General features: G+C 47.5%; 1 protein-coding gene across 5 annotated transcripts in view; it reads right to left on the reverse strand.

Annotated features, from left to right (window-relative positions):
• Positions 1-674: 674 nt before the first annotated feature.
• The window catches only part of Sap30bp (SAP30 binding protein), a 40,943-nt gene continuing 26,123 nt past the window's right edge, over positions 675-15,494 (reverse strand). For 2 of the 5 annotated variants that reach the window (XM_040268444.2, XM_040268443.2), the window contains 8 exons: positions 9,304-9,392; positions 6,482-6,573; positions 5,619-5,679; positions 5,114-5,165; positions 3,726-3,784; positions 2,798-2,875; positions 2,402-2,486; positions 675-2,209 (listed from right to left, as the gene is read on the reverse strand). In XM_040268444.2, coding sequence (XP_040124378.1) covers positions 2,028-2,209; positions 2,402-2,486; positions 2,798-2,875; positions 3,726-3,784; positions 5,114-5,165; positions 5,619-5,679; positions 6,482-6,573; positions 9,304-9,392 — 698 coding nt within the window. In that variant the 3' untranslated portion in view covers positions 675-2,027. The remainder of the gene's footprint in view (positions 2,210-2,401; positions 2,487-2,797; positions 2,876-3,725; positions 3,785-5,113; positions 5,166-5,618; positions 5,680-6,481; positions 6,574-9,303; positions 9,393-15,494) is intronic. The other 3 variants (XM_013361658.4, XM_005332567.5, XM_040268445.2) reach the window with 2 other exon arrangements.

A 15,494-nucleotide genomic window follows, 5' to 3' on the forward strand; every position in this document is an offset into this window, starting at 1 on the left:
CAGCACTACCAGGCCAGAACAGTGTGGTGTGAGGGACAAGAGCCTGAACAGAGGCAGCAATAAAGGGGATGGAGGAAGAGCTTCTGAAGTCACCCACGGGGTGTGAGGGACAGCGCAGATTCCCAGTGCACAGTGGTGAGACCTGCATGGATCATGATGTCATTGCTCAACACAGGAAAGGGGTGGGGGCAGAGTGAATTTTCCCTGTGAGATCAGAAGTCACCTTAGTCCCTAGTAGCAGGGACACCCGGTATCCTCAGACACCATCCTCAGTGGGAATAAAGGTGGGCAGGCACCCTTTTATACTAACCTGTTATTCTGAGGATTAAGACTTAGCCAACTCACTCGGTTTCTAGGAAGTGGAACAGCACTCTCAGCTTGGGGATGCCAACTCAGCTGTGTCCACTGCCCAGGCCCCCACTGCACAGTCACTGCTGCTCCAACTGGGCAGCTCAATGGCAGGGCTAGCGGCAGACTGGCCTCAGCCTACTTCCGGCTCTATCAAAGAGCCCTTAAAGGGGAGGTGGCCTTGCTGCCAACTCCCCAGACCCTGGCTGATTTCATCATTTTTAGGGTTTGCTTCTCTCCTAGGTCAATAGTGAAAATAAAATGTATTGGCAAACAGCAGATACTTTCCAAGTACTTTACAGTTTAGAAAGCTTTTCCTTCAATGATTCTTCCAAACCTCTGCATGAAGCTTTATTGCTGATTTGACAGAGTGGCATACAGACCACAGGACTTGCTTTAGGCCAGGATGCCAGACCAGTGGATGCCCACTGTACTTGGCACTCTGTTTCCCTGCTGCACTGCCTTCTACTAGACCTCCTGGTATCCTTGGCTATGGGGGAACCCCCAGAGCCTGAGAGCAAGGGGGCCTTTACAAAGACCCTCTTAGGATGAGCAGGCAGCAGCAATTCCCCCAGGGTGGCCAAGTCCCAAGGATAAGATGGGGCAAGAGTGACTATTTTTATTTTGGCGACATTAGGGATAGTTTGTCATATTCCTCAGATCACATAACAGTACCAGGCATCAATTTCAAGACCACCTTTCTCAGTCTGTGCCGGGCCCATGGAATCCACAGCTTTTCACAGCCCGGCTTCCTTCTTTGACACTCAGCGCTTCCGCTGGACCAGAGCTGCCAGAGACCTCAAAGGCAAACTGCCCCCTCTACTCTCAGGCTGGTGGTGGTTGGGAAACCCATTTTGGCCCAAGAGAAGCTGGTCAGCCATTGGTGTTGCCCAGGGACTGCTGCTGGGCAGAGATAACAACAGAGGAAGGGTGGGGTGGCAGCAGCTCTCCCAGGAGCAGTGCTTTCACATAAACAATGAACTGCTGCCGGCCAGAGCAGGAGGTGATTCATCTCCCCGACTGCAGATCTCACTGGCTGCGCCTGCTGGGCACTAAGGGACTAGGTGGCCTTGGCCAGGTGCCCATACCAACCCCCTCTGGTGCACATTGGGGATCTCACCCCAGCCTTTCTGGTACCTAGCCTAATTCTGAAAGCCTGGGCATGTCCAAGAAGCGGCCTGTAGAGTGCTCAATTGCACCAAGACAGCTGAGGTCTGCTCTTGCTTAAGAACCAGAGGCCTCACTCTCCTCCCTGGGGCCACACCTGAGCATGCCAAGAGGCAGACAGTGGGAACAATCAGTGACTTACTGGGGCACCCCTCTGAGCAGTGCCACAGGCTTCCATCACCCCACTATCAATCCTTAGGCAATCAATAATCATGAATAAGAAGATGGAGGGAGCATTTGAGCTTCACATTTGCCTGCAAACAAACCGTGGGAGAGGCCAGTGTACCCCAGATGCTGGGACAGAAGAACACGACACTTTTAATTGGGTGAGACCCCAAAGTGGTGTGTGGACAGACAGACCCTATCTGCTGTATCCTTTGCCTCTGCTACAATGTCCTTCTGGTTGGAATGCCACACAGAGGCTCCTCTCAGATGGCACCTTGGGAGCAGGTCCAAGTCCTGAAATATACAGCAGCCACTAGGCTGCACAGTCAAGCCCTGGCATGGCTCTGTCACTGCTTGGCTTTCTTCACAATGGTGCCCACAGCAGAGATGACTGTGGTCTTGGAGCCGCTGGCGCTGGTGGTGACAGTGACTACCGCTGGCAGGGTGGCAGTGGTGGTGAGAATGGTGGGCTGCGCTATTGTCGTCACTGGGATGGCGGAGTCCCACTTGCTCTTTCTCTTTTGGGCATCTGGAGATAATGCAGAAGAAGAATCAGGATAAAGACCAACCAAAAGCAGAGCACTCCATGCCCTCAGGGCAGGAATGCAAAGGCCTTGGTCCAAGAAGCCCCAGGTGGCCAGTAGGTGCCCTAGACGAGCCCAGGAAACCCTTGCTAGACTGGTGTGGCCAGTCCGGGTAGAGCTGGGCCAAGCCATCCTACCTGCGACGGCTGTGCTGGCAGTGGTTGTGGTGGTAGCTGTGGCATTGGTGGTGGTGCCTTTCTTGGTGCCCGTCACAAACTCAATCTGGAGGGGGGAGAGAGGAGGATAAGGCCAATGCAGAGCTATGTGCCTACTTCCTGTGCCATCCATCTGCTCCAGGGGGACAGGAATTTGGCAGTACACAAAGAGGCATTGAAAGTCACCTCAGCTATGAGCATCTGGGGAGGGAGAGGTGCCTGGAAACAGCCCGAAGGGACTTTCACCACTCTTCAAAGAGCTTTCCCAGCAGACAGCAGTCCCTCCCGGCATCACAGGATTGCGCATGCCCGGCACCCCTGCCCACCACCCCACCTCACATGCCCAGAACCGGTTGGCCAGGCCCCTCCTCCTCACACCCAGGAGGCGGTGCCCGCCCGCACAGGGGAAGGACAGCTCCGGTCCCCAGGCGCTGCAGACACGTCCCTGCAATAAGCCTGGGGTTTGGAAGGGAGAGGGAAAGAGAGAGAAGGGAGATTCAATCAAGGGTTAAGAATGAGAAACCAGATTATCCCCTCACACCAGCTCCCACCAGCCAGGGCCTTGAGAGGGCCACCAGTGCGTCCAGGCCCTGCAGCCCCTCTGCTTGGGGGTGAGGGGAGTATCCTGGGGGTTGCAGCTGCCGTGAGGCTGACCAGGTCTAACAAGAGGTGGGAGGAGCCAGTGTCTGATGCCCAGCTTTCTCTCTTGGAGACTCTTGTTATAAAGGCACAGTGTCCAAAGGATGATGCTTTAGTCTCAGAGCTAAATTGATGCTTATGAAGAACCCACACCACACAACTGGGAAGAAGTGGTACTCAGGGTTCTAAAATGAGGGTTCACCTGGCTGTCAGACATGGGACTTACAAGGAAGCACCCAAGCAGGCTGCTGAGGTCAGTTTTGCAGGGCAAGAAATGCAATGGCTGGAGCAGGCTAGGGTGCCTACACTCTCAGAAGGAAATACTTCCCTCCATCCAGGTCAGGGAGGGCACTGATGACCCAATGACCCACAAGAGACAAGCTACCTGAACTTTGAAGTTGTGAATGGGGGAGGGAAGGTGAGGGAGAGCGTAATATCTGAACTACAAGACATCAAGAATGGAACAGTGGGAGGCTTCTAAAAGCCACGTCAGAGGCTGGGCCACAGCCTGCTTGGTGCAGAAGGGCAGGCCTAGGCTCCTCAGAGCCTCAGCAGGTGACAAGTGTGGAAAAGGGTGGGTGTGGGAGATGGGGACTCTCAGCTTATCCATCAGGACCTGAATACCCAATGCTTGCCTTTCTGATCCTGCAGGTCTGTAACCACTTACTTTGGTTCGCTCCTTTTTGGCTTTTTCCAATTTGTCCATTTCAATCTTCTGGGCCTTGGCTAGAAGAGACAAGATGGTGTTACAAGGAACCCTATGAGCAGCCTAATCCTGTGGAGCCTAATCCCCTCACTGCTCGGGGCACTGTATTCTTTTTGATGATTTTAAGGCCTTTGTGGGCTTAGAATTCTTTTGCATTAGGTGAAATGAAATGCCAGCCCTTAGTCAATTTAGAGCAGGGGCCTCAAAACAAGGACCTGGAGGCTGCATATCTTGTTGGGAAGGGTTAGTTACTCCTGAGCTCCAGGAACTGTTGGGTTTGGGAATGTGGGGATTATCTTCCTACTGACAAAGAAAAGCTACAATTATGGAATTTTATACAAAATGTTGGCAACTAATTCAAATTAAGAAAAGAAAAAATTTGTGTGGGGAAAACAAAATATATGTATAGGCCAGGAACTGGACCATGGGCTATTGGCTTAAGACCTGTAGCTTGAAGGCTACCCTTTGAAATCCCCCTGGCCTTAGAATACAATTCCCCAGCCTGCCTGGAGCATTCTGCCCGCATCTGCCTGGCTCCTACACCTCTCCAAACCTTAGCTGCAACACGGCTTCCTTGGCAGGGTCTTCCTAACCCTTTAGCCAGGTGAGGTGACCCTGATTACCAAACCTTCCTCAAACCCCCTTGGGTCCCCCCCCCCCCCCCCCCCGTACTGGGGATTGAATCCAGAGGCACTCTACCACTGGAGCTACACTCCCAGTCCTAATTTTTTGAGATAGGGTATTGTTGAGTTGCCCATGCTGGCCCTGAAGTTGTGATACTCTGTCTTGAGCCTGATGAGTTGCTGGGACTACAGGTGTGTGCCACTACACCCAACACTCTCTCCTCATCTTAATACCCATCAGTGCTGGAATTACTGGTTTCACTATCTTCCTTGCTATATTCAAGTCTTTGTGTGTGTGTGTGCACATGCGTGCATGTGTATGCACGCATGTGGGGTACTGGAAACCAAAGACCTCACATATGCTAGGGAATTGCTCTACTTCTGAACTATGTCTCCAGCACTTTAAAAAAAAAATATTTAAAAGTTTTGAGAGGGTCGTGCTAAGTTGCCCAGACCTGTCTTAAACTTTTGGTCCTTCTGCCTCAGTCTCTCAAGTAGCTGGAATTAACAGGTATATGCCCCCATGCCTGACTTATATTTAAGTCTTGTAAGTTACAGATGGGGTCTGTCTTATTCAAGACTGAATCAACAGCCCCTTGGATGTGGCCTGACATAGAGGAGACCCTGAAACATGTGTGGCCTGGATCCTGGATGATTGACTAGATGGCTGAATGGCTGAACAGAGGGGTGGATGGACGAGTGGTGGGTAGATGGAAAGCAGGTTACCTAATGCCTCATAGTAGGAATCCTCAGACCAGCCATGGGGGTCAAACATATCCTGAAAAAGAAAAGATCAAGATGCAATCAGCAGAGACCACCAGGTAACAATGATTCGAAGAGTCTTTCCATGGACCTTTTTGGCCTGGAGCCCCCTGTTCTCTTGACAGCACAGGAGCTGGCATGATTCCCAGCCATGGGTAGCCAGAAAAAGCTCAGAAAAGAACACGGGAGTGGCAAAGTTCTTGGCTCAGTAACACCACCACCAGCTGGCCGATAGGAACAACAAGCATATACTTGGGTTCTAAGTAGTTAGAGACCAGGTCTGTTGCTGGCATTTCTTTGTTAAACTATTTCAGAATAGAAACTCAAAAACAACAGAGATGGGGCCTGTCCTCTTCAACCCGTAGTGCTGCTACATGGACCTTTCTGTAGCTCTAGGTCAAATACAGTGGAGCAAACACAGAGTTCTGGGAACCCTCTTCACCCTCGAGCTGCAAAGTGTAGGACGCACCTTTGGGTAGTTGGTGCCCAGCTCATCAATGGCACAGAACTGGATCAGTTTCTCATAGATGCTGAAAAGAAAACAGCCTCATCAGTGAGCAGGCACTGGTCCAGGTCTACAGGGCAATGAAACCACTAGTCCCTGGGGCTAAGATAAGAGCGGAAACTCTTAAGGCCAGTTATATTGTTCTAAGCAAGCTTCCTAATGGGGGGCCTGACCTCCTGGGCTCTGGCTTTCTACCTTCTTTGGGAGATGGAAATGTAGCTGGGGCAAGCACCAGGAGTGAGATGTCAGCTCTGCTGTGTCTAATCCAGATGTCTCTAACCTTCAGTCTGTATGGCTGGGTTGAGTCCACCACACTCAGGCCCATGCAGGGGCCAGAACAGGTCCCACTGTCACACATCACCTTCTTCCTGGGTTTGTCACTAGCCAGAACACTAGATGGACTAAGACCTAGATATACCTGTCCCTAAAACCTCTCATCTGTATGCAAAACCAACTTTTTAGAGTTGGAAGAAGAGTAACTCCCTTATTGAACAGATGAGGAAATTAAAGCCTTGAGAAGTTATGTGCTGTAGGAGCAGAGGAGTGACAAGAAACCAGCCAGGTCTCCCTGCATCAGCCCAAGACTCTTGGCTGCTATTCTGTAGGCTGGTTTCTATGCTTAGTTTGGATCTAATTGATAAAGCTCCACCTGGTTTAGACAGCTGGCTATGTGTCACAGGCACTTAGAATAAGGAGAATCTGGGAGATGGCCCTTTTTGCTCAAGAGGGATCAAGGCTGCCTCTCCTCAGCCCTTCCTAGGCGCATTCCTGGTTCCCCCATCTAACACCAGTGACTCAACTTACCTACAAGCTCATGGGAAACTCACCTAGGGTTCCGAAATTCTTTCTTCCTTTGGATGATGTAATTCATATCCATTCCCTCCTTTATCTTTCGCTCATAAAGCTTCTGGATCTTGTCCTATGAACAGGAACAGGACATATGACAGAAGACCACCCACCCACAATCCAGTCTGTGGCATAAACACAAGAGCCCCAGGAAGCCCAACTGCAGCCATATTCTCCTTTTCCACCCAGCCTTTAAAGAGCAGAGCTGCCCACAGGCAAGATAAACCAAGATGGGTCTGTTTTCATTGCTGATTTCTTCCAACCTTCTCTGGATGGCCAGTATAGTGAGGAGTAAAGATCAAGGTGGAGAAGGAACAGCGAAGAAAAGAAACAAACTCCTGACTGGTTATCAGCTCTCAAATCACTATAAGAAGAGTTTAAGGTGTTAGCTGTTTTTACATGATTTATGTTTGGTATTAGGGGTTGAATCCAGGGACACTATCACTGAGCCATATCTCAGCCCTTTTTAATTTTTATTTTGAGACAAGATCTCACTAAGTTACCAAGGCTGGGAACTTGCAATCCTCCTGCCTCACTTCCAAAGTTGCTGTGATTATAGAAGTGTACCACCATGCCTGGTTGGTTTAAAATTCCAACAGAAGGTTAAGTCCTCAGCAAAACTGTGAATTGCAACCAATAGACCTGTGACCTTTTCAAGGCAGGAGTAGAATGTCTTGGAGTGGTCTCACAAACTTCCTAGAATTTTCTTTCTTTTTCAATGCTGGGGATTGTGTATGCTAGGCAAGCATATTCCCACTGAACTAAACCCTCAGCCTTAGCAAGTCTTATGTGAGGCACTCACAAGTGGCTGGGTAATGCCAGTTTGTCAAGGGTCACAATCAAGGGTTAAGAGCTCATGTCATTTTGACCAAAATGCTCACACAGATCCCTGACCTACTCTCTATGGGACACAGGAGAACTACCTGGCTGGGATCCAGGATAACCTACTGGGCCAGTAATATGCTATCCTCAGGATGGGGGTCTTGCCTGGCCCCGGTGGCATATGGTATCAGTGCTGCCCAGTGACAATGAAGACTTCTTTGAAAGTGTGTTCTTGGGCTGGGGATGTGGCTCAAGCGGTAGCACGCTCGCCTGGCATGCGTGCGGCCCGGGTTCGATCCTCAGCACCACATACCAACAAAGATGTTGTGTCCGCTGAGAACTAAAAAAAATAAATATTAAAAATTCTCTCTCTCCTCCCTCCCCCCCCCTCCTCTCAAAAAAAAAATTCTCAAAAAAAGAAAGTGTGTTCTTATCTAGGAAGGTGGGTAAGATCTAATTCAAGATCAAACTTCAGCATCCCCTCACTTGGCAGTTAAATATACAGATTCTTCAGAAGGAAAACATTTGGGCACTCTTCCCCTGCAAGAGGAGGTGGGGTGGGGGCAGGGCTGGAGGTCCCAAGTGATACTCCTTAGGATGGACATGTCAGGAGAGGTGGCCTACTCGCCTGGTCAGAAGGCAAATTTTTCTGCCGAGATGGACCTGAAGAAGCACTGAAAGATTTGTAATCCATTTAACTACCAGGGAAGAGAGAAGCTGAGAGCGACAAGCTGCTTCCCTCAATGGGTTCTCATCAAGGGCAGTGGAAGGAGGCCTTACATAGAAGGCTGGGCAGCTTTCGGTGAACTTATCATATAGCTGACTTGGTTGGGTTTCCAAATGGGTTCTGCTACCTCAGGTGAACTAAACCATTTGCTCAAATGCCATGGTTTCTACCCAAGGGAGGATTGAATGAGGAGGAACATTTTGAATTTGAGGGCTGAATGGCTATCTGGCTCTGTATGGCAGATCTTTGGAACTGTCCTTACAGGCTAGAGCCCATTTTCTGCCATGGAGGATGACTTGATCCTGAGGGTGCTGGGAAACAGACAACTCAGCAAAGGGAGGAGACTTCCCTGAAAGGAAGACAAGCTGCACTGTCCCCCAGCCCTGACTCTAGCCCTCCCCTGGTCTGCTGCATTCTTCAACCCCACTCCCATTAGTCATCCATCCATTTGGGTGGTGCCAGGGGCTTGCTGAGTAGCCAGAGGCACTGAGCAGAAGCTGCAGGATCAAAGGCAAAGCAGGTGAACCAGGGCCACAATTGCACAGCCTTGGGCATCGGGCCTATTATTAGTTACAAGGTCCCACTCACAGCAGAGGGACAAAGAGAAGCCACAGTATAGTTTGAAATCCAGAAGTCCTGCCAGCCAAGGAGCAACTGCATGAACAGTTCCCACCACTAGGGATTTCAAGGCCAAAGGTAGGCAATAAATGGCTGAAATCTGAATTTAGGAATGAGGACAGGAATGTTATGCCATATAAATGCTGTACTTTTGGCTGAAGGTGTAGCTCAGTGGTAGAGTGCTAGATGTACCAGTGGTTGATGTGTGAGGCCCTAGGTTCCATTTCCAGTACCGCAGGAAAATAAAAAGTATAAATGCTGTTTTCACATTAGCATAATTTACTTTACAGTCTGATATGTCCTTATTTTGTCAACACAGTTTTTTACCACTGGGTCAACTGCGTGCAGTGAAATGTGCATGTTTTTTCCTGCGGGGACATAGGCCTTACTAAAGGTAGGCTAGTACAATATCAGGTGCCATGAACTATGGGTGCCAATTCCTGAGATCTGGCTAGCTAGATAACCAGGATTGTAGCTCCTGATCATGTGGCAGCCTATTTATTCATTTATTATTTTTTGTGGTGCTGGAAATTGAACCCAGGACCTTGGTCCCTTTTCCCTGCTGTGGCCCCACCAGGTAGCTAACCCATACCCACTTCATCCATATTGGCCTCAGCAGCCAGGCCCTGTGCTTACTTGTAAATGATTAGAACACCTGCCAGGGGGTTCTGGTGGGATCTTGATTTCATCAGGCGACATGTTCCGGACCCTTTCGGAAAAGGAGGCTGTTGAGAAATTAGAGGGAAAGATTCTATAGGTGAGGGTATTAGGACAGGGGACAGAGATAACATTTTAAATGCTGCATTTTTATGTTTTCAGGAAGGGATAAATGCTGTGAAAATGGTAAAACAGTTGGGTAGGGTAGCATATGCCTATAATCCCAGTGACTCCAGAGGCTGAGGTAGGAAGAATGCAAATTTGAGGCCAGCTTCAGTTTTACTCAGTGAGACCTTGTCTCAAAATAAAATATAAAAAGGGTTAGGGATTTAGCTTAGTGGTAGAGCTCTCCTGGGTTCACACCCAATACTGGGGAGGTGGGGAGAAAAAAAAGAAACAAACAATAAAATAGGGTATTCTGTTGTCACCTGAGCTGATCAGGAGCCAGACACATGTCAACCTGGGAGAAGAGAAATTTAGGTAGAAGGTCTAGATGAAAAACATGTAGGGCTGGGGATGTGGCTCAAGCGGTAGCACGCTCGCCTGGCATGCGTGCGGCCCGGGTTCGATCCTTAGCACCACATACAAAGATGTTGTATCTGCAGAGAACTAAAAAATAAATATTAAAAATTCTCTCTCTTAAAAAAAAAAAAGAAAAACATGTATTACCAAGTCCTAGTGGTTAACTTTTTCTCTTTTTTTGTGGAGTAGTACTGGGGATTAAATATAGGGCTTCAAGCTTGCTAAGCAAGTGCTCCTATCACTGAGCTACATCCCCAGCCACCCCATCCTCCTTTTTTTGAGACAGGGTCTCACTAAACTGTTTAGGCTGGCCTTGAACTTGTGATCCTCCTACCTCAGCCTCCTAAGACAGATTACAGGTGTACACTACAGGGCCTGGTTCCCACTGGTTAACTTTTTTTTTTTTTTAATATTTAGTTATGGATGGACACAAAACCTTTATATATATTTTTTTCCATGAGGTGCTGAGGATCAAACCCAGTGCCTAACCCCAGCCCCTCATTGGTTAACGTTAAAAAAAAAAATTTTTTTTCAGTCGTTGATGGACCTTTATTTTATTCATTTATTTATATGTGGTTCTGGGAATTGAACCCAGTGCCTCACACGTGTGAGGCAAGTGCTCTACCACTGAGTCACAACCCCAGCCCCCACTGGTTAACTTTTTTAAAAATATTTTTTCCCTTAGTTGTCAACAGATCTTTATTTTATTTATACATGGTACTGAGAATTGAACCCAGTGCCTCACACATGCAAGGCAAGTGCATTACCACTGAGCTATAGTCCCAGCCGCTGGTTAAATTTTAAGAAAAGAATATGCCCAGTGCTGTGCTGGGAAATGTTTAACAACCAGCTGGGGGAGAGGGATCCTTAGCATTTGCTGATTCCCATGGTGTAAATTTCCTTTCTGTGGCCAATTTCAGGCTACCAATGTGAAGTTAGTGAACACATGGTTGGGAGGAACATGCAAGTCAACTCACTGTGCATTGGCTCCAGCCTCCCACTGCGTAGTCTCTAAAACACCTCTACTAGAACTCTAGAAATCAGAGTTGCTCAGTATCAGCCTTCTTGTCTTGGGCTGACCTGCCTAGGGAGAAACTGTATTCAGGGTTCCTGAGATTTGGGGTTCTAAGAGTCTAAAACTGCTTATGCATAAGGACACTTTTAAAAAAAATTACCTGTTGATGATTGGTTTATGGTCTTTTTCTTGGCCCAACTCATTTTTGGGAACAAAAGGCCTGATTCTGACATTAAAACCACAACCCCCAAGGGACGACTCCCTCAGAGATTTGCTGCTGCCCACCGAAGCCTCCCACTCAAGCCTCGCCCTCTCTTCTCACTCCCTTCCCTGTAGCCTCTGGCCACTCTGGTGACCACAGTCCTGCTCTGGATCACTCAAACAATGCACTGTTTGTTGTAAAATTCTGCCTGTGCTCTTTAAAACATTCCTTCATGAAAAGGACCATACAATGAGCAAATAGCAGGCAGAACAGGGCGGGCAGGAGGAAGGGAAAGAATGAACAAGCTACCACCAATAACACCCAACAAATACTTTCTGAGGACCTACTGTGTGTGCCAGGTCCTCTGGCTAACTCATTTCTTTATTTCTTCCTTTTGTGGTACTGGAGATTGAACCCAGGACTACTTTCGCAAGGAACACTGTCCCCAGTCCTTTTTTAATTTTTGAGATAGTGTCTAAGTTGCTGACGCTGACCTAGAACATGTAATCCTCCTGTCTCAGCCTCCTGAAAAGCTAGAATTACAGGGGTGCATAACTAACCTATTTCTTAGACCACTTATCTGCTCTAAGAAATGGGTTAGCTTTGCACCCCTGTAATTCTAGGGGGAACAAGTGGTCTCCTGGACTGTGGAGACTGGCCTAGAACAGCCTTCTGGGTCTCCTCTCCCAAGGCTAGGATAATATTATTTTTGTATCAGGAGTGAATCCAGAGGCACTTAACCACTGAACCACATCCCCAGCACTATTTTATATTTTTTATTTAGAGACAGGGTTTCAATGAGTTACTTAAGGCCTTGCTAAATTGCTAAGGCCGGTTTTGAACTTGCAATCCTCCTGCCTCAGCCTCCACAGCTGCTGGGATTACAGGCATGTAACACCATGTCTGGTTATTATTATTATTTTTTAAAAAGACAAGCTCTCACTATGTTGTGGAGGCCTTGTTGTAGAAGTCTTGAGCTTCTGGATTCAAGTGACCTCAGCTTCCTAAGTAGCTGGGACTACGAGCCTGCCACCTGTACTACTTAGGCTAGAAACAAACTCTCCAGACTTGTCAGTCTAGCTGTTGGGATTCCAGCCTGCTCACCCTACAAACACCTTAAGGCTGGGGGTCAAGCCCAGAGCATTCCTGCTTTTTTTTTTTTAAAGGTACTGATCTAGAGATTGACCCCAGGGTCTCACATGTAATAGGCAGGTGCTCTACCACTGAGCTATATCCCTAGCTTTTTCGAATTTGGTACCAGGGATTGAACCCAGGGGCACTTTACCACTGAACAACATACTCAGCCCTTTTTATATATTTTATTTAGAGAGAGGGTCTCACTGAATTATTTAGGGCCTAAGTTGCCAAGGCTGGCTCGGAACTTGCAATCCTCCTGACTCAGTCTCCTGAACCACTGGGATTATAGAAGTACCACTGCACCTGGCTTGAATTTTATTTTAATACAGGGTTTCATTAAGTTGTCCAGGCTGGCCTTGAAATGAGATCTTCTTACTTCAACCTCCTAAGTAGCGAGATTATAGGTTTGAACCACCATGCCTGGCCAGGGAACACGATTACACATGCTGATTTTTACTGTTATCAATGGATTTTTGCTGGACACACTCCAAGGGCAGAGTACTGGCCTGTTATTTTGAGGAGGGGCAAGAGGACAGAGATTGGGTGACTCACAGATCAAAGGTCCTGCTGTGGCCTGAGTTTCCACAAGGGGACTATGTGATTCTCTGGGCCCAGCACCTTCCTTCTGCCTCCTGATTCCTCAAGCAAGGGTAACACTCTGCTCTGGCTGGGATTCAAGCCTCATCCTGACTTCCTCCTTCCTCTCAGCCCTGGGATGAGCAGAAGTTCTAGACATGAGCTCAAAAAGGCTGCAGAGGCCAGTTGAGAGTGGAAGCAGCTGGGAAGAGCTGGTCCTCAGATTTCATGAACATCGTCAACAAAAGCAAGGAGGCCTTGGCAGGCACTGGGCACAGAAACAAGGAAGGTTAAGTTCTTCCCAAGACTAGAGCCACAATGTGACAATGTGTGCATGTGACAGGGAGACAAAGAATGCCCTTTGGCATTTGCCAGGAAAGTCTTTTAGAAAAACAGGGTGTGACACTGTTGCCATAGCAACCCCACCAACCTCCAGGGTGCAAATGGTAGATAGCATGACAAAAGGGAAACCCCTCTGAGCTCTGGGCTACAAACAAGAATTACTAGGAAGTAACTGACAATAAAGGGACAAACTTGGGAAAACAAAAGTTATCCCACCGATTTTAGAAACAATTTTTCAGTGATTCTCTTTCCTAAGTTCCAGAATGAATCCAATAAAAATGACATCCACTCTGTGTATCTTGCTATAAGCAGCCAGAACTCTGAACCACCTTCCCAGGAAATACATTTAGCAGTGTGTCCTCAGACACTCAGGACAACCACCACATGTGTGGCTGCTGCCTGGGTCTTCTGGGGGACAGTCTGAGAGGGCAGCTGCAACTTAGGATTTAAGGAGCCTGCATCAGCACACATCACCCCTGGGGCCTGCCCATGTCAGAAAACATCCCCAGTATCCATAGCTGCCAGGTAGGGCTACGCAGTGGTAGGGAGCAAGCAGAGTAGCAAGACTGGGAGACCTGAGGATGTGTGCAGGGTGTTGTGGGGGGCTACAAGCAGGAGGTGGGGGGATATTTCTAGTTCATGATTGGCATGGAGAACTCACTGGGGGTGTCACTCCAGTACCTCTGTTTCTGGCACCTATGGAGCAATGGTGGGGCCCCTGGTGGGTATGGACAGCTCTGTCAGGAGTTACAGTACTAGAGATACCTCACCTATGAATTGGACTCTCAGCTTTCTTAATTGCTTTTTTAAAGGTAGGGCTGTCTACGTGTTTGAAAATGTTTCCCACATCCAGTGAGCAACATTGAGTCCTGATATCTAGAGGAGTTAAGTTCAGGTACAGGAGCCAAGTTCAGACAGAGGAGCTGACAAGCATGGAATCATGGATGGAATCTACTCTCCACTAAACTAAAAGTTGTCCAAGCTTGCATGCTCAGTGAAGAGCTGACCTAGCTACTCCTTAATGAGAAGTGGTGAGACAGTTCAAAACTATGCGGCATTTGTGTCCTCGGTGGGTGAATGAATACACAAACAACTGTAGTATACCTTACAAGCATGTTCCTTAGCAATAAAAAGAAGTAAACGATGGATATGCTCAACGACATGGATGAATCTCAGAAGCATCAAGACAAGTAAAGGAAGCCAGTCAGGAAAACTATGATCTATTTGTATTAGCAGTTCTCAATTTGGGGTGATTCTGCACCTTTGGAGATAACATTTTGCTACCACATTTGGGGAAGAAGGAGAGAATGCTCCTGGCATTTAGTGGGTAGAAACTAATGCCATGGGCTGGGGATGTGGCTCAAGCAGTAGCGCGCTCGCCTGGCATGCGTGCAGCCCAGGTTCGATCCTCAGCACCACATACAAAGATGTTGTGTCCGCCAAGAACTGAAAAATAAATATTAAAATTCTCAAAAAAAACAAAAAAACAAAAAAACTAATGCCGTGCTAAATATCCTAAATGCACAGGATGCCCCCATGACAGGGAGTGATCCAGCCTAAAACATCAATAAATTCTGATTTATATGAAATTCTAGGGGGCTGGGGATGTGGCTCAAGTGGTAGCACGCTCACCTGGCATGCATACGGCCCAGATTCGATCCTCAGCACCACATACAAACAAAGATGCTGTGTCTGCCGAAAACTAAAAAATAAATATTAAAAAATCTCTCTTAAAAAAAAAAAAAGAAATTCTAAAATAGACAGAACTTCCAAAGAGAGTGGATCACTTCTTGCCTGAAGCCAGGGGAAGAAATGGTCTGCAAATAGTGGTGGCACATAAGGGAACATTTTGGAGGGATGGAAACATCCTGTCTTGTGAAGGTGGAGAGGATAATACAACTATACACAGCTGTCAAAATTCATCAAATTGCACACTTAAAACCAGCGAATTTTACTTTGAAAATTATAAAATAAACCTCAACAAAGCTCCTTTATTTTTTTGGGAGGGGGTTACTGGTGATGGAATCCAGGAGTGATTTACCACTGAAGTTATTATGTTCTAGGCCTTTAAATTTTTTATTTAAGACAGGGTCTCACCAACTTACTAAGGGTCTCGTTAAGTTGCCCAGGCTGGCCTTGAAGTTGTCCAAGCTTGCATCAGATTGTGACTCTTCTGCTCAGCCTCCCAAGTAGCTTCAAATACTGTCTTTTCCACCTTACCCAGTTCAACCAAACTATTTTTATTTTTTCATTATTTATTTATTTGGTACTGGAGATTGAACCAGAGGTGCTTTACTATTGAGCTACATTTCCAGTTCATTACTTTTTTGGTAACAGGGATTGAACCCAGGATTGAATCCAATCCTTTTTATTTTT

The sequence above is a fragment of the Ictidomys tridecemlineatus genome, chromosome 3 (genome assembly GCF_052094955.1).
Source record: "Ictidomys tridecemlineatus isolate mIctTri1 chromosome 3, mIctTri1.hap1, whole genome shotgun sequence".
Lineage (NCBI taxonomy): Eukaryota > Metazoa > Chordata > Mammalia > Rodentia > Sciuridae > Ictidomys > Ictidomys tridecemlineatus.